Below are 25,709 nucleotides of genomic sequence, written 5' to 3'. Positions count from 1 at the left end.
ACCGGTAAATTTTAACGAGTCTAAAACTTCTCAGCATACTGTTGAATCCTATAGATAAGTATAAAAAGTCGAGGGGCAGCAGGCACAGAATGTCTATGTAAAACGTAGTGCTGTTCGTATAATGATTCCGTAACTTGGTCGCGTCAGTTTGTAAAACGCCATCCTCCAAATATCCGGTTCTTATATGAAATATTATATCCAGAACGTATAAAAAATCCGAGAAATAGTCCAGGCAGAACCAAATCCAGCGGGTTTCGCCTAAGCGTGTAAAAAAAATGATAGGAAATAGATTGAAAACAATTTACTTGTACATATTCGTAAAAAAGAGGGGACACGAATAAAATTCGGACAAATTATATATATATATTTAACGTTTTATTTGAAATATCTAATCTCAAAATATACGATGATCAAAGGGGGATAGGATAGTTTAAAGATAAAAGTAAGATTCACTGACCGTTTATCTCCTGGAAGGCAAACCTATAGATGATGACCCAAAAGTTATAAAGGAAGGCTAGGGAAACCACCATCGACCAATAATAACAAAGTCGTCCCGCTGGGTCGAAGATGAATGACCAATTGGGTGCACCTGTACGAAAACCTTTGGTTCCAGCATGACTAGGAAAACCACGACTACCTCGTTGTTGTTGCTGCTGTTGGGCTGTGTACCTACTAAGAATATGAACAAAAGTATAAATGAATTTATCTATTAAATGTATTAAATATGAAGATAAAAGGAATTTAAGTAGATCTTCTAGGATACTAACGTTTCGGTGCCATTACAGCTGACATTACTGAGATGATTGATGGAGGCCGGCGTATGAAGTTGCGAATGATCACGCGACGGGGTTGCAGCTACCGTATAGGGCAACTTAATTCTACTTCTTTGCTGGTCCCTCCTTCTTGGTTTCCGACTGAGATCCAATTCGCTAGCACCCCGATTAACGTATCCACCCTGAAGGGAATCTCGGGACGAGCCAAAGTATCGCTGCGACACAGAGTATACCTGGACGAAGCACTAAGCTGCTACCACTCGCGAGAATCAAGCCAACGCTAGCGTCAACATCGATTATTTTTTTTGTTTGTTTTATCATTCAATATTCATTATTTTCATTGAACTTCCTTAGAAGAGGAAAAAAGTAACTAATCCGTTTGGAAAAGTAAAAAGAAGAATAATAAACGATAAAGACGCTTAGTATTGGTCGTTTGAATCTCGCGTGCAAGAGCTTTTGACGACAATATTTTATATATATATATATATATATCACGAATATTTAAACAAAGCCAAGAAGAAGAAGAAGAAAACAAACCTGCTGAACCTGTTGTTGATGATAATAATGATGAGTGGGCGTATGTCTACCCATGATTTTATGGCTAACAAGATCCAAAAGACTTTGTCTCGAGTGTAGAACCCCTCTGGAGACGCTTTCAGCACTTTTCGCGCTTTTCGTATCATCTTCCCTTTCTCTACCTAACACCGATCTTCCCCCACCCATTCCCATTCCCATTCCCATTCCCCCCATACCCATTCCCATTCCTCCTGCTCCTCCTCTTCTTCCTCCTCCAGGTGTCTCGCCGATACCACCATCCCTGTATTTATCGACGACGTCGTAGCCCAATGCGGAAGCTGAACCGCAACTTAAACGGTCGATCGCACCCCCGGTCGTCGATCCGATACCACCTGAAAACTCACACACGTGTCAAACTAAATCTATAATTTTCTATTATATTTCTATTACGTTTAATCTTAATCGACTATATTGTTAAAATATATATATATATATATATATAGGAATAATAAGTTTTGATATAGGAATCTAATATTTATATTTCAATTGCGGTTCAAACAAATCATTTTAATTTAATATTATATTATATATAGTATATATATTTTATAAACCTCAAATTGATTATTCTATGTCACTAATGATTTACGTTTAATCTTAATCGATCATTGTTAAAATATATAGGAATAATAAGTTTTGATATAGGAATCTAATATTTATACCTCAATTGCGTTCAAAAACAAATATTTCAAATTTAATATTATGTATATATATATTACAAAATAATTTAAATCGTATATCTCATATCAGCAAACTAATATTTACATTTCACAATTACAATATTCAAACAAATATTTTAAATTGAATATATTATGTATTATTCAAAAATCATTTAAAATCATATATCTGATCTTTTGTTATACGTAAAAGTATATTTGAATAGCGTTGGAAACATTGCCGAAGTTTGAACAAACCGTCACGAAAGAAAAGATCAAATCTAGATGGTGGAAAACGGAAATTTTCATCTATTCTCATAAATTTCTATGCGTTTGCGTCAATCAAATTTTACTATGATAACTAGATATATGGTATGAACACACGTAGGATAGGTGAATGCACGTAGAATACATATATAAAAGTAGGTACGGGTAAGATATTATATAAAAGAAGTTCGGTTAATCAAAGATAAAGTTTTTTTCTTTTCAATAGGCATGAAGAAACGTACGTCACGGTTAAAAATTGCGTCTGCGAGCGTGTCCCTATTTCTTTATCTCTCTCTCTCTCTCTCTCTCTCCCTCTCTCTCTCTTTCTTTCTTTTGCATGTAAATAAATCGTTTGAACTTATTTTAGTCAAAATTCACGTGGGACAAGTATCCGAAAGCAACCTACGTCGTAGACGTCGTCGTTAAACGTCTACTATATTTATTATACCAACAGCAAACGGGAATTCGAGAGAGTGCGAAGGTATCTGTTGAGGTTTGGTTAGAAAGAGAGAAAATAAAAATAAAAAAAAAACAAAGAAAAAGAGAGAGAGAGAGAGAGAGAGAGAGAGATACAAAAGTATGCGAAAAATGTTTAGGAAAAGGTTTGAATTTCATAAAGTATCTGAAAGACTTTAACTACGAAACATTTTCCCGTGTTATCATCGTCGTTATTGTCATTAATATTTATTAAAAGTTTTCTTCACTGAGGTGAATGCAGGCTTCAGTTAATTTTGTCTATCATAGAATCCGATTAAACGATACCCGTACGATATATCTCGTGTACCCTAACCTTTCTACCAAAATTTCCGTTTATACGAACCAGAGTCGTTTAACGATAATGAAATGTTCCGACGAAAATCGAATTGTATTGACGCATACGCTCGCAAACCACATACCACGTACGCACACACACACACACATTTGTACGCGTATACAATTTGTCTGGTATTGAACATCGGCAACGTAATCCCGATCGAAGCTACAGGTTGGGATTGACGCTGACGTCATTGCATAAATTGCAGCTCGTATATCAGCGGCACGTAGTAGTGTGTAACCTGCAAAAGCTTTAGCTTGCAAGATGCGCAAGCTCGCGTGACGCACGGGGAGTCAAACGTTTTGTAACGATTAAAGATTCGTTCGGTGTGGTGCTGCACATATTTAACACGCACCAATCACGTTACAAAACGTTGTTGTTGACCGTTTCGAGATCGATGGACGTGCATTTTAATATTCCTCCGACTGCACTTTTTTTCTTGCCTATAGCTATTTTAATGGTTTTTTACTTTTTCTCTTTTTACCCTCCTCTCGTACCTTCATTTTTTAACCACAGAAAATATTTCATATAATATTTTTCAATATATCACGGTTTATAAGAATTTAAGGAAAATAAAAAAAAAAAAAAAAAAAAAAAGGAGAAAAAGAAGAAGAAGTAGAAGAGAGTACAGAAATACAAAATAAAAGTCAATTTTAATCGGACAATATTTCGAATAAGATATTTTTTAATACCGCGTTATTTACCCGTTGACGAGTATCTTTTTTTGTTGATAAGTAAAGAACAAAAGAAAGAAATAAGTAACGGGAAAAAAAAACAAAATAAAAGTCAATTACTTTGAAATTTGTTCGTGAAGAAGGAACGAAGGTAAAAAGAAAAAAGAAAAGGAAAATGAGCTAGACGACCAGGATCTTTCGTCCTATTTACGAAATGGCGAGATACTCGACGGAATAAAAAGCTTTTCTATTTCGAACGAAATCCAGTCTATCTCCTGAAAGCAGTAGCTTTTTCTTAAAAGTATTAAGAAGGCGGTATTAAATACATGAGATTTTTTTCATCAATAAAGTGTCTCCTCCTCCTTACGAGTTGCGAGCTTTACTTTCTTCTATTTTTTTTTTTTTTTTTTTTTCATTAATCCTATTTCATCGATCGAATTTAGAAACACGTACGATTTCAAACGCATTGGAAGAGTATTGGTTTGTCTGGAAAATAATTGCATTACTTAATGTCTGATCATATACGGGCTTGACTCGTACTACTTAATGTCTGATCATGTACAAGGCCTAACTCTTACTACTTAATGTCTGACAGTATACGAGAAGGCTGGCGCTTACTACTTAGAAATGAATGACCACTTAATAGGCGTCTGACTCGTACTACTTAAACTCCTAAATATGAGTAAATGATTGTTTATTTATCATTGAAAAATAAAACTACTTTTCGAGTAACCTATTATATTCAAATTATTTATTCGTTCTCGAATGAAAATGTGTAATAAATAAAATATCATTCATGAAAATTGATATTTTAAAAACACCGAATAGATGGAAAATATTTGTTTGTTGTTTAACATAATTATGAATGAATTTTGATAATTGTATTACATTAATTAATCAACGTTGAGCTGTACAACGTCGAGATTTATTTAACGCAATAGTAAATAGAAATGAAAAGCAAAAAAGAAAACGAATCGAAACAAATATTGCAGAATATTTGGAATAAATGTTATTAAAAAAAAAAAAAAAAAAAAAAAAAAAAGAAAAAAGAAGTAAAAAAGCTATATCGCCAACTGCATAGAATGATTCCAATAAGATAATAGAAATTTACATTTCTATTCGTTTACACGAATACACGATGCAACAATGAAAATTTGCGAACAAGAGGTAAGCTCGTAAAATGTTTAAACGCGAATATAACACGGATTTATTCGCAGGTAAGGTAATGAAAATGTAAACGTGGCGAATCATTGCATATCATCATTAATAAAATCGTCTAATTGAAATTGCATTTTTAAAGTTCCAATTGAAATTGAATTTTGTCATTTGCATTTTCTAAATGCCAAAAATTTCTATTCACGAATCGAACATAATTTAATGCTACGAAACAAAATTTAATTTACCAGTCAAGCTCGATAATAATGTTAGGACAAAAAAGTATTATGAATGTATTGCGTAATTATTGTTTTATCCAATAAAAAATGAAAAAATAAATGGAATTATTTTGCACGAATATATATATATATAAAATAATCAACAATGTACGCGAGTTATTTTGCTTGCCGTGATATTGTTTCATGTTTCATATTAGATATAGTTAACTTTGTGTGTACGTATATGTGTGTATGTGTATCTACCACGTATCACCATGTGTGTCTATACGTCAAGATCGTTTATTCTTGCCAGAAGAGCTTGTAACGATGATAGAAGGAGTTTAATTGCAACGCATATAGGTTCTTACCCCTCTCCCCCTTTCCAACCCCTTTTCTCACATACTCTCTTTCTCTCTCTCTTTTCCTCTCTCTATCTCGTGTTAGTAGTGGAAAATATCGATTATCTTGTAAAGCAAACGTTAAAAAGATGGATGAGAAGAGGATGATGTTGAAAACTTCCATTTTGCGATATTTGAGAAGCCACGAAAGAAAGTGGATTAGACAGGATAGGAATATTATTTTTCAATTTCATTCGGGATAAAGAGTTTCGCTATTTTCATACGCCGTAAGCTTAAAAATTAGATTTTCTTCTTCTCCTTCTTCTTCTTCTTCTTCTTCTTCTTCTTCTTCTTCTTCTTCTCCTTACTCCTAGCGAGTAAACGATATTTTATTATCCGGCTAGCGCGCGCGCGCGCGCAAGGGGTTTTTTTATGTATTTATATATCGTTGAAAAAAGATTGCACGGTAGTTGTTGTATTACTTTCTTCGAGATGATCGATCTCTGACAAAATAAATTCATTTTAAATAAAAATATTCTTTTCGAGATACAAAATGCAACATATACGATTAATATAATGATATTTCACACCATTACCGGTCCCCATATTATCCTTTTTCCATCTTTTCTATTTCTATATTCATACTTGTTGTTTTGTTTTTAATCTACTATCGATAATTGAATAAACCGATACGAGTTAAAACGATTTGCTTATCGATTTTGTTAAAAAAAAAAAAGAAAAAAAGAAAAATGACGAGCCGGTTGGATGAAACATTAAAACCTTTCGTTACGGTACTTATATATATTTTTACTTATTTTTTTTTTATTAAAATATATTTATAATAGGGTTCAATCATAATACGAGTCAAGTAGAATCGAATAAGAAATACTCACAGCAAATGAAGTAGAATCTTTTTGCCGACTATAGTTGGCACCGGTAATGAAACGATTAAAAACAGTTTGTTCTTTTTCGTCGTTCGATTACCTTTGTTACACTGTTCTTCACTTTTCTTTCATTCTAATTTTTTATTTTGTTTCTTTCTATTATTATTATTATTATTATTATTATTATTATTATTATTCCAAGATTAAACGAGCAAGCAAAATATAAATTCGAATGATTTAGTATTCCCGATTCAAAAGGAAAAATGGCGTGGCGGATAGGGAAAAAAAAAAAAAGCGTTCGTTCGTTCGTTCGAAGGATTGCGCCCTTCCTCCCACCCCTCTCTCTCTCTCTCTCTCACCCTCCTAAAAAAACAAAAAAGACAATTTTTTGTATTCTCTCGTCAGGATTACCCAACCAACCGTTCTACCATTTTTGTCTGGTAAAACGCGAAAGAGAAAATCACGGTGGTGCGCGTTTTTTTGCTCGTCTATAGGGGCGGCGTACGATGAATAGGGGTATCTCATCTTTGATAAAAAAACAAATGGCGGGAAGGGGTGGGGAGGGGACGAGGGTGATAAATAGAAAGAAGACTCGCGTTGTTTCATTCGCTCATTATTTCGACAAATGCCAAGTGTACAAATAATATGATGGTTTATTAACTTATCATCGTTTACTTTTTGCCGCCATTCATTTACGTTTCTTCTTACATTAGAAGAAGACTCGTGTAATCGTTCTTTGTGGTTGGTCGATTGATAGAAAGAAAAGAAAAGAAAAGAAAAAAAAATAAACAAAAATTGGAAAAAAGAAAACTGTGCGACGAGATTTATTGCAAAAGGGTTGGTAAATTTACTTAAAGAGGAAAGAAAAGTGGAGTAGAAGAGCAGAAGGGGATGGTAAAAAGGGGGTACGACGGGGGGGGGGCGGAATAAAAGCGTTATATAGAGTGTGGCGTTTTTTTTCGAATCGATCGATCTAACGTTTGTTTGAAGAAAATGTTGCTTGAAGATGAGAAAAAGAAAGAAAAAAAAAAGAAAAAAGCGAAGCTTTTATCGGAAAAACTGACTCATCAAATCGATATCTCATGCCGTTCATGAAAGGTATTACTATTACTATTACGTATAACGGGATCTCGACTATTTCGAAAATAATTGCACTATTACCGAAGCTGATTCGCATCCCTCTCCTCTGTGTATTTCAACTTGCACGAGCAAAAGATTTTGAAAAATATTTTCCAATCTGTCCCCCATAACATATCATTTCTTTTTTCGTACTGTGTTATACGATTTTCTTTTCTTCATGGAAAAAATGTGCAAAATAAAAATAAACAAAATATATATGGTTAATATTTTATGATTAAAATTTGTATACGTAGACAATAAGTCTGGCTGGGGGTTGGTTCGTTGTCTTTGGATAAACAAAAACAAAAAGAAAAATTCGTTAGATCTGAAATACGGAAAAGGGAATAGCATGAAACGATAGAATGGAATGCTTTAAGCACTACAGTGTACAGTGTCGTGTAATACTACACTATAGTATCGTTGAATTTTAAAACATTTCCAACTGAGTTCTGAATACGTAACAAATTTCTAAAAAGTAACATTCGACGATGTAAAGGATAGCCATTAAAAAAATATATAATAATAATGATAACAATAACAATAATTTATTCTACTTGAAATAAAAAACCTAGGGAAGAATCTAGTTATATCACAAATTTATATATATGTCACTTATGTATATATATATATATATATATATATATATATATATATATATGTTAGTTATGTTAGACTGAAATAAGAGAATGTTAAAATTCACATGGTTAATGTCAACGAATACAAAATACGTTGATGAAACTCAAATATTTGGGTATGCTTGGCAATCTTTGGTATGAGTCTTGACAATCTCAAATTTCGGTCTTTCACGATAACATATATATATATATATATATAAAACAAAAAAAGAAACCATCACAATAGATGTAGGGAAAATTTAATAACATTTGAACTTGAAAAAAGAAACAAAAGTATTCCATTGTAGTATAATCATAAAATCGTATACACAAAGTAGCTTCATTCCGTTTGGTAAAGACTTTTCGAAAAATTCATAAACGTGATCCCATGAAAAATAAGTTTGAAAGAGAGAGAGAGAGAGAGAGAGAGCATGGTATTCGAACGATCTCGAAAGTTGTAGAACCGAATAAATCGCACGATCGAAAGATAAGTTTTACCGGTAATAGTAGTAGTAGTAGTCGTTGGTAACGACGCACAAAGTTCGCACGAAAAGGTTCCTTTCCATGAGGAGGACAACGACAACAACCGTGGAGGAGGATCCGTGAAAGGAAGCTACGATCGTTGTCTGTGCGATCGAGCAGACTAAACAATTTCTAGATAAACTTTCTCGTAGAAAGTTGAAAGCTTAGGGTAATGGTGCTGGTGGTGCTGCTAGTAGTGGTGGTGGTGGTGGTGGTAGTGGTGGTGGGGATAGTTTGGGAAGTGGATTGGGTGGAATGGTTGGAGGGATGAGAGACGAGTTTGTGGTGATAGGTTGAGGGAAAATTCTGGGACTGCGACTACGACAAATTTCTCTCTCTCTCTCTCTTTTTAAGAAGAAGTGCAACTTCATATTTTTCTTTCGAAATTTAACGAGGAAGAAAATACGATAAATAAGAGACGCGTAAAAACTAGAGGAGGGGTGCGGGCGGGCGGGCGGGCGGGGGTAAAGGTAAAGAAAATACGTTTTTCCAAGTGCAAACTAGTATGCCAAAGAAAGAGGGAGGCAAAGGGGGGAGAGAGACTACAGTTTGAGATATAAGATTACGCGAGTTTTCCACTCGATCGTCTTTCATCTTCTTCTCATGTATACTAGCAAAGCTTTCTTTCCTTCCTTCCTTCCTTTCTTCCTTTCTCCCTCTTTCTCTTCCACTTCTTCTTCGTTTTATTTATTTTTCTTTTTAATTTTTTTTTTCCCCCCTTTCTTCTTCTCTAACCAAAGCGATAATCTCAAGGTTTTCCCTATATTAACGTTGCCACAGTTACGACGTGTATATCTCAGGGATGTTTTTTTTCTCCCTCCTCCTTGTATTTCATCATGCTGTCACATATTTATCGCGATAATAAGAAATATCGATCGATTTTATCATTGTCGATAGATCATTTGCGATCTATCACTTATTTTTTCCCTTCTCGATTAATTAATTCTTCAACGTGAATAAAATAAAACAACCTTGATAATGAGATAGTTGTTTATATCTTGTCGATTATGTTCGGACGTTTAATTAATAAGATACAACCAAGTGAATTATTGTTGCTTTTTTTTTTTATTATACTTTTTCTTCTTCTTCTTCGTTTTTTTCTTGTTATTTTTTTTTTTTATTTGTTTTAGTCTCGTAACAAAAGGATTAACAATCACGTACGAAATATAACTAGTTTATTATCAACCTATCCTCATCTATTTTCTAGCTTGTGTACCAACTTGATATTGTTAGGATTACGGTTAGCAACCTCCCCTCTCCCCCACCGCCCCTCATTATAAATAATTTCTATTCGGAACGAAGCTAACAACAATATTGAAAGTCGTCAACTCTTACCGTTAACAAATTATTCCAACATTATAGCGTTTAAACGTAGCAAAGTTAGGCTACGAATTGAATTAATAATCGACCAATAGTGTTCGTACATGCGTTTAAATGTACGGTAGAATATGTTTTAGATTTTCTTTTTTTCTTGTCATTCCAATTAATAAGGATGAAAAAGTATCTTTCGTTCGAAAGTAAGATTGTTCGATTGTTAACAAATAAAAAAAGAAAAGAAACAAGTTTTCAAAAAGTAACACCACTGTCGCAAGTCGTTCTCAAAGTTATAATTCGAAGATGATCCAATAACACAGACACGTAAGAGAAGTTTTATTGAAAATAAAAATTATGCAAGCCCCTCTTTTTTCCTCTTCCTACACCAGATACATCGGATTACGAATAATCAAATTTGAAATAACTTCCGAAAATTATTTGAGAGTAAAATAAATGATATATCTATCGCGTTGTGTTAGAACAACATTATTGAAGTATATATTTAAAATGTGTTTAAAAAGATAAAAATAAAATAAATGAGCAATCGTTGGTAGTTGACGAGAAGGTGGGTGGAAGTTGATGAACCAAATTGAGTATTCTGGGTAGGTAAACTGCATAGGTAACGCACTTAAGCAAAGCCAAGTACATGGTAGTACTCGATCCCATGAGATATAATCGGTGAGAGGTAAGCTGTCCTTGTACTAGCTCTCGCATGTAGGTATACCGAAACTCTCGTTCGGTGTCGACGTTCTCAAATATAAATATTTGCTCGTACTGAGATATAGGGATTCGTGACGGTGTTGGTTGGAATTTGTTCTATCCCTATCTCTCTCTGTCTCTCTCTCACACACTCTCTTTCTCTTTGTACCATATCCACAATGTTCGGCATCAAAACGCATTCGTAATTGAAGTTAAACGTGTAAACGTTCCTAAACTTACTTACTTACTAACATAAGAATACTAAAAGGTTTCTTTGATTTGACTGATTTTCACATAGATCTCTAACGTGAGATTAGCTCGTTAAAAATATTTTTTACTAATCATTTTGTCTGTTGTACGATGTTACCCCCGATCTATGCTAACAACATCAAACGATTTTTTTATCTGGGATTTTCTTGTTAATTCCTAGGAAATAACTTTGTGTTTATATATAAATATCTCTTGCTTTGATTAAAATGATTGCATTGAGATATTACGTTAGTTCTAAGAATTTTGTCATTTTCTAAAGATCCGAAGGATGGTTTGTTCGTTAAAAGAATTTACACGAATCATTTTTTGTGCAACATTATTTCTCATTCTAAGAAAAGATTCCTTTTTCTTTTAATTTATTTTTTTTTTCTCCAAGAACTAATTATCTGTATTTGTTCTGTAATTAAAAGGGTTGTCTTATTAAAAGTAGTAACAATTAATTAACTTGAAAAATTTACTTCCTTCATCCCCACTCACTTGATAAATCTTGTACACGAATAATTTCGTGTCGTGCACGATTAATTTGAAGATAAACAAATATTTCTTTTTTTTAACAATGTTTGTTCTATGTTAGTTGGTTACACCGATGGTAATCGAGAAAGTAGCGTTAGTATAATAATACCTTTAAGGGATGCTAGGTTACGAACTAGGCGTCATCCGTTGTCGTCGTTGTCCCTTGTCGTTTGGGGATAATTTCTGAGCACACACACACACACACACACGCATATTTTCGGATTAAACGTTTCGTTGGTTGGTTGGTTAGTTTGGGGTGCGGCCAATGCATAAATTAGCTCAGTTTATCGTTGGCAAAAATCCGATTCAAGCGCTAAAACTCGCGTAATGGCATAAACGAAATATATTTATCTGATTATAAAACGACGAAGTTACCTTTTTTTCTTTAGGAAGAAAACACCTAATAGGCCTTGTAATTGTCCTACCAAATAGTCACTTTTATCTAGATCTTTCCTTACACTTAACAAAATATCTTTTCCCATATGTTACAAAGCACTGAAGTTGAATTAAAAATCGTATTATTTATTATATTTGTTATTCTATAATTATTATATCTAACGAGAGACAACGAAATATGTAATTGGATGTAACTATGTAGGTTATTCTTTCATTTATATCTTTTCACGAAGTTTCACAACATTAATATAACGACATTGCTAATTCTTAATTTAATTTGAGAGAGAGAGAGAGAGAGAGAGAGATTCGTGTCAATTTATTATTATTGTAATTTTTATTTCCAATTATGATTTGATTTAATATCGTTTTACGATCGTAATATATCTATATTTGAACATTTCTCTTATTTATCGAGTAATATATGCAAATAATTAAATAATCGGTCATACATATTTATGTACCTAAGTTACCGGAATACGAGTGGGAAACAAAAAAAAAAAAAAAGATAATTAATAAGAGAAAAGAAAGAAACGTTAATAAGCAAAATGGAAAACGTTAATTTTGCCTCGTTGACGAAATCCTCTTCGTATAATACGATAAGCTAATTATATTAAATACAATAATATAACATATTTATATATCTATATAAATATGCATGCATGTGTTAGTGCGCGCGCGCGCACGCGCTCGCGTATAGAAATACAAATATGGAATTTATCGATATTGTGTCGTGCAAGCTTCCTTTATTTATTATTTTTTTTCTCTACTTTTTCAAACGTTTTATCATTTTTATCAAAAAGGAATCCGATAAAATGCCGTAGGCAAGCTTCGATCATAAAACGATATTACGAGAAAGATTTGTGGTGTAGCTATCTACCGATAGCTACTACGTGAAACTGCTGTGGACCATTATTGAGAATTATTATGATGCGTTAAATTTTGTCATCCTTCTCGAAGACGCGATTTAGAACACCAGAGATTATACTCTTAAAGATTAAAACCCGTATAGAATAATTTTAATCGAATCATATTTACGATTAATTATTTTATAAGTTAGGATCGTCATACGACAAATGGCGAGAAATAACCGATAAGTTGAATTGCATGAAATTTAATGATTCGAATTAATGATAAAATATATAAGATTTTGTTCGACAAATAAACAAAAACTGCTCAAGTTATTGCGAAGTATTATTTTTATTTATATAAATAGTCCACCTTAATCATAGAATTGATCGTATAATTGAATTGGAAACTTTTGGTTTGTAGTGTACATCATTAAATTGTATAACCACGTAGAATATGATATTATATAGTCCGTATTTAAGCGAATTTCGATTAAATGATAATACGAGCCGACAGATGAGTTGACCTCGAGGGATATTGACCTTACCAGCCGCAAAGGGCCGAGTAATTGTTGAGGTTAATTCCTGTTTGTGCCATTCGCCGCAATCTAACCTCCGTCAAACTATCGTAATCTCGATCCCCTCTTAGTCTACCTACTCGCGCTATCGAACTATCTCTTCCTAAGTACCCTAGCCTTTGCTAATTTAGTTCCCCGTAGGGCGCGAACCCTTTACTAACCTAAATGTGCTCATTGCACAAATCCGCACCCGCGTACTTACAAAATTGGTCCAACTTTAATCCCTTACTCACACTTATCTCAACTTTGTCTATATACCCTATCATTAGTAAGGCTAATCTGACTATCCCCTCTCCCATCCACTTCTCGAATCATCCCCTTAACTTTGACGCAACCCTGATGCTTCTTTCTCTTTCGATTTCCCGTCAATTAAATGCTATTACAATCTGATAATGTTTACTACGATTTGATCCATTAATCACATTCCCCTATGATTTTAACACTCCCGTTTAATTTTTATTTATCTTCAATACCTTTCCCCATCACAACCCCTCGATATGACGTAAAACTCTAACTTGAAATAAAGAAATTAATGAAATACCTATCATTGTAAATAGTATAAACATTGTCGATTAATATTTGTTCGTACATTAATTTATGTTTTTATTTGAAAATAATTCCAATTATGAAAAGTTGATTAATTGAATTTTTAAACGCGTATCAAAATCCTATTATCCTTCGTAATTGGTAGATTCTTATTTTTAAACCGTACCGTGTAATACTTTATTGTCGTCTTAAAACAAAAGATGTTTGTCATTAGAAAATGATGAACCACCCCTCCCCCTTCCCCGCTCCCGCTTTCTGTTGCAAATTTTTCTGCATCCTGTGTACGCTTTATAAAACAATCGTTAGCATAACGATCGAGTTATTTTACACAGAAACGACTCGATGATATTCTGATCCCAGGGTTTCAACCTCGTTCCGATTCTACACTCATCCAGGAATGTTGTCTCTTCTCTTTACATCGTAACTCTTTTGTAAACTCTGCGGTTGCGTTAGAGTCACCAGACGCTTAAAGCTTTACCAGTTCCTATGCTACGTTGTGGGTTGTATATACCGTTACCATGAATGCCATCCCCACCTTTCCACCCTTTACTTAACGATCAACCCTATTTTCTCTTTTTTACTTCCCATTTTCCTACACCACCACTTCCTACCCCACCCCTTCATATTTTTTTGCTTTTGTTTTATACGTGTTTCTTTTATCTTTTTCTTCTTCTTCTTCTTCTACTTCTTCATTTTCGTTTTCTTTTTCTTCTTTTTTGGCCTCGCCATAATTCTCTCTTTATTCAAGCACAAATTTCTTTCATATCGAGATTGAATTTATCAACGATGAAAAAAAAGAAGAAAAAAACAGAAACAAAATTTGGGTCAAAAAACAATTTCAATGTTTCGCTAATGAAAAATGATCGATTGAAAAATTGACCGAGGAAATTGGATGTATGTTTTTGTGTTTTGTTTTGTTTTATTTTATCGAATATTTGCACCCCCATACGTTGTTATATTTTTGAAAAATAAAGAAACAACGTTTTATTCCGACGTTAGGGGTTGCATGCATCTAATAAAATATTATTCGTCGCTATAAAAACGGATTTTAATATGTCAGCCGTGTCAATATTTCTTTATATTTTTAGGAAAATGTTTATTAACGAATATCACCCAGCAAATAATATATATATATCACTAGTTTTGATTATTTCTCCTATAATTTTATATTTATGCCAACAAACCTTTTTGTTTTCGGTTAATATAAATGCAAGAAATGATTATTACTTCGTTTTTTTCTTTCGCCATGAAACCAATTAATAATTGGTAATCTCGTTGTAGTAATACAAGGAAAAGAAAAGGAAAAAGAGTAAAAAGAAATAAAAGATAAAGTACATAAAAGCAAACGTTTCAATATAATTTGAAACGTATATTCGAAACGGAAACCAATACGAATGTATCAGGTGATTTGTTCGAAATGTAATTTTTGTTTCATGTACAAAGACCTTCGATACCAATCTTATTCCGAACTTTTAGATTATTTAAAATGTTCTAGCAACAAATATTTCAGAAGTGATTTGAAATTTTTATTTGGTGCATATTTCGATTTATCAAATAATAGTTCTTTTCGTATATGTATTTTGTCATATTTTACATTATCGTAACGAATATTAATACAGTAGCAGGTAAAATAAAATGATGTACTATTTTATGTAAAGAATATGTTTAGTAAACGTTAACATGAACATTATTTGTTTTTATATTTTTATTTGAAAAATGCAAAACCCCCACGTTTGAATAATTCAATTTTTAAAACTAAATGCACTTTGATATATACTTAATCGTTGCAGTAACAACGCGAGAAATATCTGAAAAAATAGAATATTTATTCTTCAATTTATGTTTCAATTCAAAATCTCTATGAATTCTAAATACAAAAAGAAAAAACAAGAAAGAGAATAATCTTTATATTTACCAATCGAAACAAATTCAAATTACTTTTCGTATACAACATATTGTGTTTTCAAATAAAAATGATTTGATCAATATATTTGTAAAAAAAACTATTACCCAGATACGAAAATAATAACGAGTTTCGAGTACAAGATAGATGTTTTATATTTTATACATTGATGCGAGTGTTTATGTATTATAAAAACTCGTCTTTTGGGAATAAAGATTCTTCTCGAGTAAAGGTTTAAAATAGAATATACATACATATATATATAGAAAATGCGCGTTTACATCTTCGATATTCTCGATATTAATTTCAAAGCTACGGGCAGCAACAGCAGCATCGTATAAGAGAGCAGAGAAAATAAATCGGCTTTCAGAAGCAGAAGAACCGTACACAAAACCGTCGATAACAGGGTCCACCGTTAAAGGTAATACTTGCGTTTATAACAAAGGAATCTTCCTAAATGTATTCAATATTCTAAAGTAATGGCAGCATTCACTCGTGTATTGATTTCTTTTCTTGTTTTCTCTTACGTTTATCTTTTTTATTTTTTGTTCATTCCTTTCCACTCCCACCCCCACCCACCCTCTTATACTGGAAACAAACGTTATCACGCAATATAAATATCGTTGCAGTGAGAAAGCTGGTCTTTTTTTTTTATAAAGAAATAAAAGAAAATTGAAGGGACACACACACCCAAGATGGAACAATGATTGTGCTGTTTACGTTGTGGAAAATTGAAAACATGACTTGACCCGATCGGTTTGCCGATCATAAGTAAAGTATATGTTTGATTACCACCCCTCACCCCACTCGAACACGTATATTTTATTTCTTCTTATTTTTTGTTTTTGATCACGATTCAATACAATCGTCCGATCCGTGTTAATCTTCTATATTGTTTAAACCATTTATTCTAAAAAAAAAAAAAAAAAAAAAAAAAAGATAAGAATCAATCGTTAACTTTAAATTTTAATTCGATCATTTTTTTTCTTTTTTATTTTCAATCTCGTCCAAACGTCGAAATAATTTATTTTTTCCCCGTAAATCAGATCTCACGTAGGCAGACATTTATTTCTATTTTAATTAGAAAGAATAATATTCAATATAAATTACGATTTATTTAAAAGTTTGTCACAGTAAAAGAAACGTAGAAATTATTTATCGAAAAGTTCGAAAGACGAATAGAGAAAAAGTGGTAAGTTGTGTAGGGTGTGGGTAAGGGATAAAAAGGAAGGTAGAAAGAAAAAAAAAAAAAAAGGAAGAATATCGCAGAGAAATCGGTTAGAATTTCTTGAGAGAAATTATACCGTTCAATTTTCAAGGTAAAGTCGTTAATTAGCGTTCTCCCGATAAATTTCCTCTTCCTCTTCCTCCTCCTACCTGCTACTTCTACCTGCACGTAGAAAGTGTACGTATCATGACACGCGGTCAATTTGCATAGATATAATTTACATAGGTGTATGCGTTTGATAACGAGATCCTTGGATTATCGTAAATAACATCAAAGGAAAATTTTAGAAGACTATGGAAAATTTTTAACTAACGACGTTTCGTACAATATTTTTTCCCCTTTGAAAAAATAAAAAAAAAAAAATAATAAGTCGTTTATAAAATATCGTTTCGTTATTCTTATTTAATCTAACAATAAGTTACTATAATAATTAATTATTAACGGTGAAAACACATATAATAATAAAATATCGACGAATTTTAATTTCTCAATAAAAAAAAAGAAACGATCAAAATATTTAAATATCAGACAAACTTATTTCGCGATTTCGAACGTGGCATCGAAGAGAATCAGTGCGCTTTTGGTTTGAATCCAAACATTTGGAAACGTTTGAATTTCTCCGAAAAGATAGCAATTCGATAGGGTCGTATTTGGGAGAGAATGCTTTGTTGAAAGGCCGAAATCGAAAATGAATTCAATCCTCGAATGCACGGTTTACGGTTCAGACGAACGATAAATCTTGAAAGGATGGATAGCCACCATTTGCTACCCACGATCTCATTCTCTCTTTCTCTATATATATATATGCGTATGTGTGTGTGTGTCGAATGTACCGATCTTCTTCAATCGTAAAAAAAGATCGATAGCTTTTTATTTCGGACCTTCCGTAGAAAATAATTTATTGTTAGCGGTCGCACACATACGATAGTATCGATTTATACTAGTGTGAATCCCATATATATATATATATATATTATTATATATTATTATATATATATATATATATATATTAGTTATCCCATTATTATTATATATATATAACTAATCCCATGATAGTTCGGGTTTGCACACGCAAATTCTGACTTCTCGCATAGAACGTGTCAGTTAATCCTAACGACTGGATCGAATCGATAACAGGGGCTCGTTAGTACCTAAGCTCCCACATTTCGATTATAGGCTATCTAATGTACCTTGTTAACGTTGTTACCCTAGTAATTCTACATTCCGATCGCGAAATCGCATGCACCGATACCTAACTGTGAAGACACAGCTTCCCCTCGCCCACTTCCCTCCTTCTTCCCTGTACAGACGAATATTCGTTCTTATTTAATAACGACAATGACAATGTTCCATTATATTGTAATATTCAAAAGTATTTTAAACTTAAGTTTGATTATACATCGTCATAGATTCGTTTGTGAAATATTTGACTCGCCGATTAGGTGCATGCGTGCGTGCGTGCTTGTGTGTATGCGTTAGTACGTACTTTTCGGATTTCACAGTTCGCATATTAAAAATTGATACCGATTGCGTACATCTATTAATATCTTCTTCCTATTTTCTTCAATTTCATTTGATTTTTTTTTATTTTGTTTTGTTTTAAATCTCTGACAAAAGTCCTAAAATTTCTCCAACAGAAACTCTATTACCGACTAATCAAGACTATCAATAACCTTTGACAAAAGTCCCAAAATTTCTCCCATAGAAACTCTACTATCGACTAACTAACGTTATCAATCACCCCCTACGTAATTTTCGATTTAATTAATAATGTATATATAAAATTTGAAAAGTTCAAACTCGATCCTTTGATCCTAACCAGTAAAGCAGGGGTAACACGACATGCAATTTTACGCTGTGACACGTGATTCGGCCACGCCCATCGGTACAAACACACACACACACACACAAATACAACAAACACTCTATCGATCGTACCCTTTGCTCGATCACCGTAAGTAACCTTACGAATGAAAAAGGAACACGAAACAAAATATATCGAATTCATTATTATCAATAATATATAGACCAATCATTCGGTGGAAGAAAAACAAAAGAAGAAAAAAAGAAAATGTGATTCTCTTAACGAAGGACAAAAAGAAAATAACTTACCGGAGTGAATTCCTCTGTGGGAAGGTGCCGCTGGTGCGGGGGGAAGTCCGGCAATGCTATAAAGCGTTTGCCCGCTGCCATATTTGTGAGCGGTGCAATGGCAGGGAGTAGTGGGGGTAGGCAAAGAACCAATGGGGATTCCCCCGGCGGCGACAGGAACGACGGCACTGCTTCCGACGACGGAAATTTCGTCGAGTTCGTGGCCGCTGTCGTAGTGACATAATCTTGTTGCACTGGTGCTTGACCCAGCTGAACCGACGACGTTAACGTCGCCGATGAATCCATCCGAACGTGTACTTCCTCCACCCCCGCCAACGGTTCTACCACCGCCACCTGTTCGGCCCCTAAGCGACTGCACCAGTCGCTTGGCGCCCGAAGACATTCCACGCAGGTGATCCAGCTTTCTTTCTCTTCTCTTTCCTTAATATCACCGAGACCAACTATAAGGTACCCGAAATAATCGATTAGGTACCCTAATAAAATAATCCTATTCTTTTTCCTATCCAGAATGGCTGCCGGCCGATGACACTTTTCCAACCAACCAACCCCCACCCACCGATGTCACCGACCGTATTCTCTTCTTGTTACGTTTCTTCCGGTCATCCTCCTCTCCTCCTTCCCCTCCCCACGCGCCCCTCTTTTACACCTCCCCCTCACTCACTCACACTCTCACAACCTTTGTCCCTCGTAAACTCTCTCTCTCTCTCTCTCTCTCCCTCTCTCCTTTTCGATTATATTTTTTTCATTCAACGATTCCAACTTTCGTCGAGCTATCGATCAATCTAACTTCCCGATTATCCGAGGTATCTATCTATCTCTCTTCTCTTCTCTTCTCTTCTTTTTTATTTTTTATTTATTCATTCGAAGATCGAAGATCCGATATATGATCGTAAATGAAAAGGGGGAATAATAATAATAATAGGAGGATTTTCACGAAACAAACTCGACGACGGAAGGACGGATTTGAGTGATCGATCGGCATCTCTCTTTCTTCCTTTCTTTCTTTCTTTCTTTCCTTTTTTTCTTTATCTATCGACCCTTACGGTGACTGATATATATATATATATTTTTTTCTTTAATCCCCATAGCCCTTGACAAACCATTCTATTTTTTTCTTCCTCTTCCTCCTTCTTGTTCTTCTTGTTTTTCTTATTGTTCTTCTTCTTAGGAATTGAGTAACGTGCAACAAGTGTCTTCGCGCGCCTACCCCTGATGTTGTTCCTTCGACGAAACGCAAACGATTTTCCTTTTCGTACTACGACGAGGACCTACGACGACGACGACGATGACGATGACGACGACGACGACGACGGGGTGGAGATCCTCTTCTTCTTGTCTAAAATAGAAAGAAAAAGAAAAAAAAAAAAAGAAAAAGAAAAAAGAAATGGATTAACGTCTCAACTCGTTAAACTCGATAAACTCAACTTAATCCCGGAAATCTGGCAAATCTGATTAATTATTTATCAAACAAACGTCTAGTAACGTCAACAATTGGAGGGTGGGGGGTGGGGGTGGGGCTGGGGGTGGAACAACTTTTACGTAAGTCAAACTTTTAGAAAGAAAAGAAAATACGTGTTTGAAAAAAAACACGAATTTCTTTCGTATTAACGTTAACGTTTTAAGCGTGTGCATGAAATTGTGCATATTACTGGACCAATAGAAAATGTCAGGGAAAAAGAGGATTTTTTTTTTGTAAAACGCAAATAAGTCAAGCGTGTAAATCAACGAGTAGTATCGATGAGCATTTTTTTCTTGTCTCTCTCTCTCTCTCGTGGCACGGTTCGAGCTTCGATTGTTATTGCATCTCTCTCTCTCTCTCTTCCTCTTTCTCTTTCTCTTCATTCCTCCCTTTCTTGACACGACAAACGCGTCACTCAGCGAAACTGTGTGTATGGCCGGTCATTTACAATTGTTCTGGACACTTTTTCTATTCAACTTTGATACCTACTGACTTACTTCATTTTTTTTTCATTTTTTCTTCTTTTTTTTTTTTCAACTTCTCAAACGTTCTTCATTTGATCAACGGCTTAAAAAACTATCTTGTATAAAAAAAATATATATATTAGTTCTACTTGAAGAGAATTAAAGAAAATGTGACTAATGTAAGAGTAATTCGATTCAATTCAATTTCTTTTAACCGGTGTCTTTGATTGGGGATTGAAAACAAACAAAATAAATATCCAAATAATTGTTCATTTGTGTAACAAAATCGATAGGAATCATTGATAATAAATAGAACATAAAAATTCTATCTGGGAGATTTTCTTTTTTCATCAATCTTTTTTATTTTTCCCATTATACAAAATTATGTAATTTTTGATAAATTAACATAACGTTTAACTAATTTAACAAATTATTTCTTCTTTGCGTCACACGTATATATATATATATATATATCCTCTGTCTACTTATTTTTTATTTATTTTTAATAAAATAAAATAAAGATGACTGTGGCAGGTTTTAAAGTTCTTCGACTTTGTGAATAAAAATATTAAAAAATACCACCAACTGGTCTACCATCATCGCAACTATAATAAAATTTTACGTTATTCTCTTTTCTAAACTATGTACGAATTCAAGACCAGGAAGATGCGTCAAAGAGACACACGGTACGCGCAATATTTATGACCACCCATCCTCGTAAGTGCTTTTTGCACGTTTCTCAAAAGGAAAGAAGAAGATGAGGAAGATGAAGAAGATGAAGAAGAAAAAGAAGGAAAAAAAACAAAACAAAATAAAAAATAACCCCACTTCGTGAGATATCGTAATCACGGATACGTTGAATCATGTCGTCGAGAGATGACGAGGGGTGAGAAAGAGTGACATAGAGAGCGGGGGACGGGCGAGGTGGGGCGGGAGGGGGATTAAGGTTACAGAGAAAAGAAAAAGAGGATAACCATTTTTCAGAGAAACGTATTTCTCAAATCATAATAGAAAACGAAATGGAAGAAGAAGAAGAAGAAGAAAAAGAATAAGAATAAGAAGAAGATGGAAATATGCTTGTGCTTGGTCGGACGCAACGAAACGACCCACCCCCATCCCCCCAACCCCAGCTTTTATTATTACGATACCACATTTTTACTCAACTCTCATTTCTCGACGCACTTTTCACCCTTTTAAATTTCTTTCCCTGCTATTATAATATAATATTATATTGCGAGAAGGAAAGATGGTAGATGAAAGAGTAAGGTGGTAAGGGTTGAGGAGTAAGAGGGTGGGTAGGGAATTAAATAGCCTGTGGACTATTTTCTCAAACTTTTCTAGAACAAATTTCCGAACGGATGTGCCGTTCCTGCCCCAAACCCCTTACCGCCGAACGAATTAAATTGAATCAAATATCGAAACGAACGATCCGTTCAAATATCAAATGATTATGATTATCGATATAGTTATCACAAATTATATTTGCTTTCATAGAAATATATGATTCATAAGGAGAAAGAGAGAGAAAGAGAAGGAGAATTTCTCAAAAGTGATAGATAATATTTCAACGAGACTATTACTTCGAAATTATACGCGAAGTAAATAGATCGATCGACAGATCGATTTATAGTAATCGAGAGTCGTGATTGTCGTGAGAATAGATAGCAAACCTAAACGCGAAACCTGTTCACACACCGTTTCTCACGATACATTTATTAGAACACCTATCGACACGCGCTAATGGATCGTTTAAGTGTGCGGGGACGAGGAGGTAGGGTGGAGGTGGGTATTGGGGGTGGCTGTGGGAGTTGAATACGTGTACACGAGTTTACACGCACTAAAGAGATTATCGACGTTCGGCATCTCTTCGTTCTACGTGTCGTCGTAGAGTATACCACCCTCATATACCACCTCGTTGCACGTAACCCCCGTCACCCGTCTCCTTCTCCACCGACCGCCAAACAAACGACATTTTCTGCTTTCCACGATTTCGATCGTCTTTTCTTCCTAATTGCAATAATTCAATCAATTCGTTCATTTTCGTCAACGAAATCGAATCTTATTTTACTGGATTACACGTTAGATGCAATAAAAATTCTGGGACTTCAACTATATAGTTTAATATCGAAATCTATATTCGGATTATAGCGTTATATTTTATTCGCGTAGCGCATTTATTACACCTCTTTCCCGGCACCCTACGTCACCCACCGATCCGTTGTTACGCGAATCGTGCGACAGCTGGGTCTCTCTGTGTGTTTTTTTTATTCCCGTTCGAACGATAAAAACCTTTTTTTTTATTTTTATTTTTATTTTTACATGTATATATATATATACATATACAAATTGGTTCTGCGTCACGTTTTATATTCGCTTGTCTTTTAAAACAGAAAAAAATAAAAAAAAATAAAAATAAACGCAAACGAGTGGCAAAAGTAGTTTGATCTCGCGCATAAAATATTTTTCGCGTTGTAAATTTTCATTAGAATAAAACGCGTATCGCGAAAAAGTTCTTATTCTCGAAGCGTGTAGAGAAAATAACATAAAGTTCTTTTTTCTTTTATATAACGGAAAATATATGATAATTATTTAAAAATATAGAATAAGAAGATGATTTGAATTGAAATGAATTGAAGAAAAATTTAAACCACTTGTGGGAAGGGGAGTAGTAACGATTGTTGACCACTTCAGTGCTTGCCCCAAAGCCTCTTTGAGCCTCTGGGTTCAGTGAATATGCGGGTAGAAAGGGTTTGTAAGTGACTGTTACTACTTCAATCTAATTTTAACGGATTAAAGTGCAAGCAAAACTTCCCAAATTCTGATTTCGTAATACGATCGCATTTCAAATCTAATGAATCGTACTAAAGCTCGACCATTGTTCCTTTACAACACCCTCTAAGAGTATTACATATATATATATATATATATATATTAGCTCGCGCACCAATAACACCAACTTGAACGGAAAATATTTGAAGAGGAATGAAAAGGTAAAAGAAATCAAATATACAAAAAAAAAACAAGGACCTAGTGCGAAGGGGGAAGGTTCAATATAAATTCGAACCTTTCTATATACACAAACATATTAATATATCGTATATATATAATGCCGAATTTTTATTTCTAACCTAAAATGTAGGTGGTGTGTTCTAGGAATAGCAGTCAGCCAGGTACTTGAAAATATTCGATAAATATTTGAAAGGGAGATGAAAATGTAAAAGAAATCAAATTAAAAAAAAAAAACGTAGGTCGCGGTGAGTAGGGAGAAGAGTAAATATAAATTCTTACCTTTCTATATACGCAAACATACTAATATATCGTAGATATATAATTCCGAATTTTTATTTCTAACCAGAAACGTAGGTGGTATGTTCTAGGAATAGCAGTCAGCCAGCTAGTCAGGCAGGTACTTGAAAATATTACGAAAATATTTGAAAGGGGGATGAAAAGGTAAAAGAAATCAAATATAAAAAAAAAAAAAAACAAGGACCTAGTGCGAAGGGAGAAGGTTCAATATAAATTCGTACCTTTCTATACACGCAAACATATTAATATATATATATATAAATAATTCGGAATTTTTATTTGAAACCTAAAAAGTAGGTGGTGTGTTCTAGGAATAGCTGTCAGGCAACGAGTCAGCCAGTCAACCAGCCAGCCAGTCAGCCAGGTACTTGGGTTCTAAATCGTCGAGAAAGAGGAAGGAGGGGAATTTGAAGAAGTAAGAGGAGGAGTGTAAAGGTCGTTGAGGATAATCCAAAAATAGAAGGGAAAAGGTTAAAGCGGAGGCGCCAGAAGGAGCAAGTCTACGACGAAGTTGTATTATTTAGGGCATTTAGTAGCGCTCGCGGACCTTTCCAGGATTGTCCGGAACTCGTCGGGAGTCGCCATAGCAACGAGGACGTTGTCCTTCTCTCTCTCTATCACACACATAAACACACGAGAACGAGCGCGCCAGCGCACACGTTCACATTATCTCATTTCTCTCCTAGCTCGTTCATTCATTCACTCACTCGCTAGTTTCTATTCGTAGAATCGGCACTTTAGTCGACGTCTCGTTCGAGAGATACCTCGAGAATGATGATGATGATGATGATGATGATGATGATGATGATGATGATGATGATGATGATGATGATGATGATGATGATGATGATGATAAATCCCTAAATTTTAAATTTACACAACAATATTATATCAAATTTTGTGTTCCATTTCTAATTTCAAATCCCCCGGCGCACATTTCTAAATTCTTCTCCGATTAATTTATCTGATAAACATAAGGGAGAGAAATAATAACAAATAAAAATAATATAAAATTGAAGAGAAAATATATTAGGATGAATCAAAAGTTCGTACGTTTATTGTATTATAAATTGTGTTATAAACTGAATAATGGATTGTTTTTATAAAATTTACATTGGAAATATTAATTTTAAAATGCGCGAACTTTTGATTCTAAATAAAATAAAGTAATAGTGTTCGTTATCCAATTGGTTAAAATCTCGTTCTATAGGATATATGGGGGTTTTCTCTTTTTTAAATGGTTTATTCGCATTACGAATAATATAAGGAAGTGTCGATAGGTTTAATGTTCGAGAAATCTGACAATTTTTATTCAATTTTTCTAACAGCAAAAAACACGTAATGCAAAATTCCTTTTAATCCACTGAACAAAACTCCCCTTCTTCCATAAGGAGGATTCAAGGTTAACGAGTAAGCGTTGAGATGCATGTGTGGTAGAGTATTTTTTATAAAAAAAAAAAAAAAAAAAA

The 25,709-nt window shown here is 33.9% G+C and overlaps 1 protein-coding gene across 1 annotated transcript in view; it reads right to left on the bottom strand.

The window, feature by feature from the left end:
* The window catches only part of LOC106787215, an 87,364-nt gene that overhangs the window by 52,355 nt on the left and 9,300 nt on the right, over nt 1-25,709 (bottom strand). Inside the window, exons 2-6 of the mRNA XM_014749402.1 lie at nt 19,012-20,347; nt 1,311-1,681; nt 768-1,006; nt 458-672; nt 3-258 (exon numbers count right to left, since the gene is read on the bottom strand). Of these exons, the coding sequence (XP_014604888.1) occupies nt 3-258; nt 458-672; nt 768-1,006; nt 1,311-1,681; nt 19,012-19,393 (1,463 nt within the window). The 5' untranslated portion in view covers nt 19,394-20,347. The remainder of the gene's footprint in view (nt 1-2; nt 259-457; nt 673-767; nt 1,007-1,310; nt 1,682-19,011; nt 20,348-25,709) is intronic.

Source organism: Polistes canadensis, unplaced genomic scaffold (genome assembly GCF_001313835.1).
Source record: "Polistes canadensis isolate GaletaPanama2010 unplaced genomic scaffold, ASM131383v1 scaffold_4, whole genome shotgun sequence".
Lineage (NCBI taxonomy): Eukaryota > Metazoa > Arthropoda > Insecta > Hymenoptera > Vespidae > Polistes > Polistes canadensis.
The sequence above is the reverse complement of the archived record's forward strand: the minus strand, read 5'-3'. Positions and strand labels throughout refer to the sequence as shown.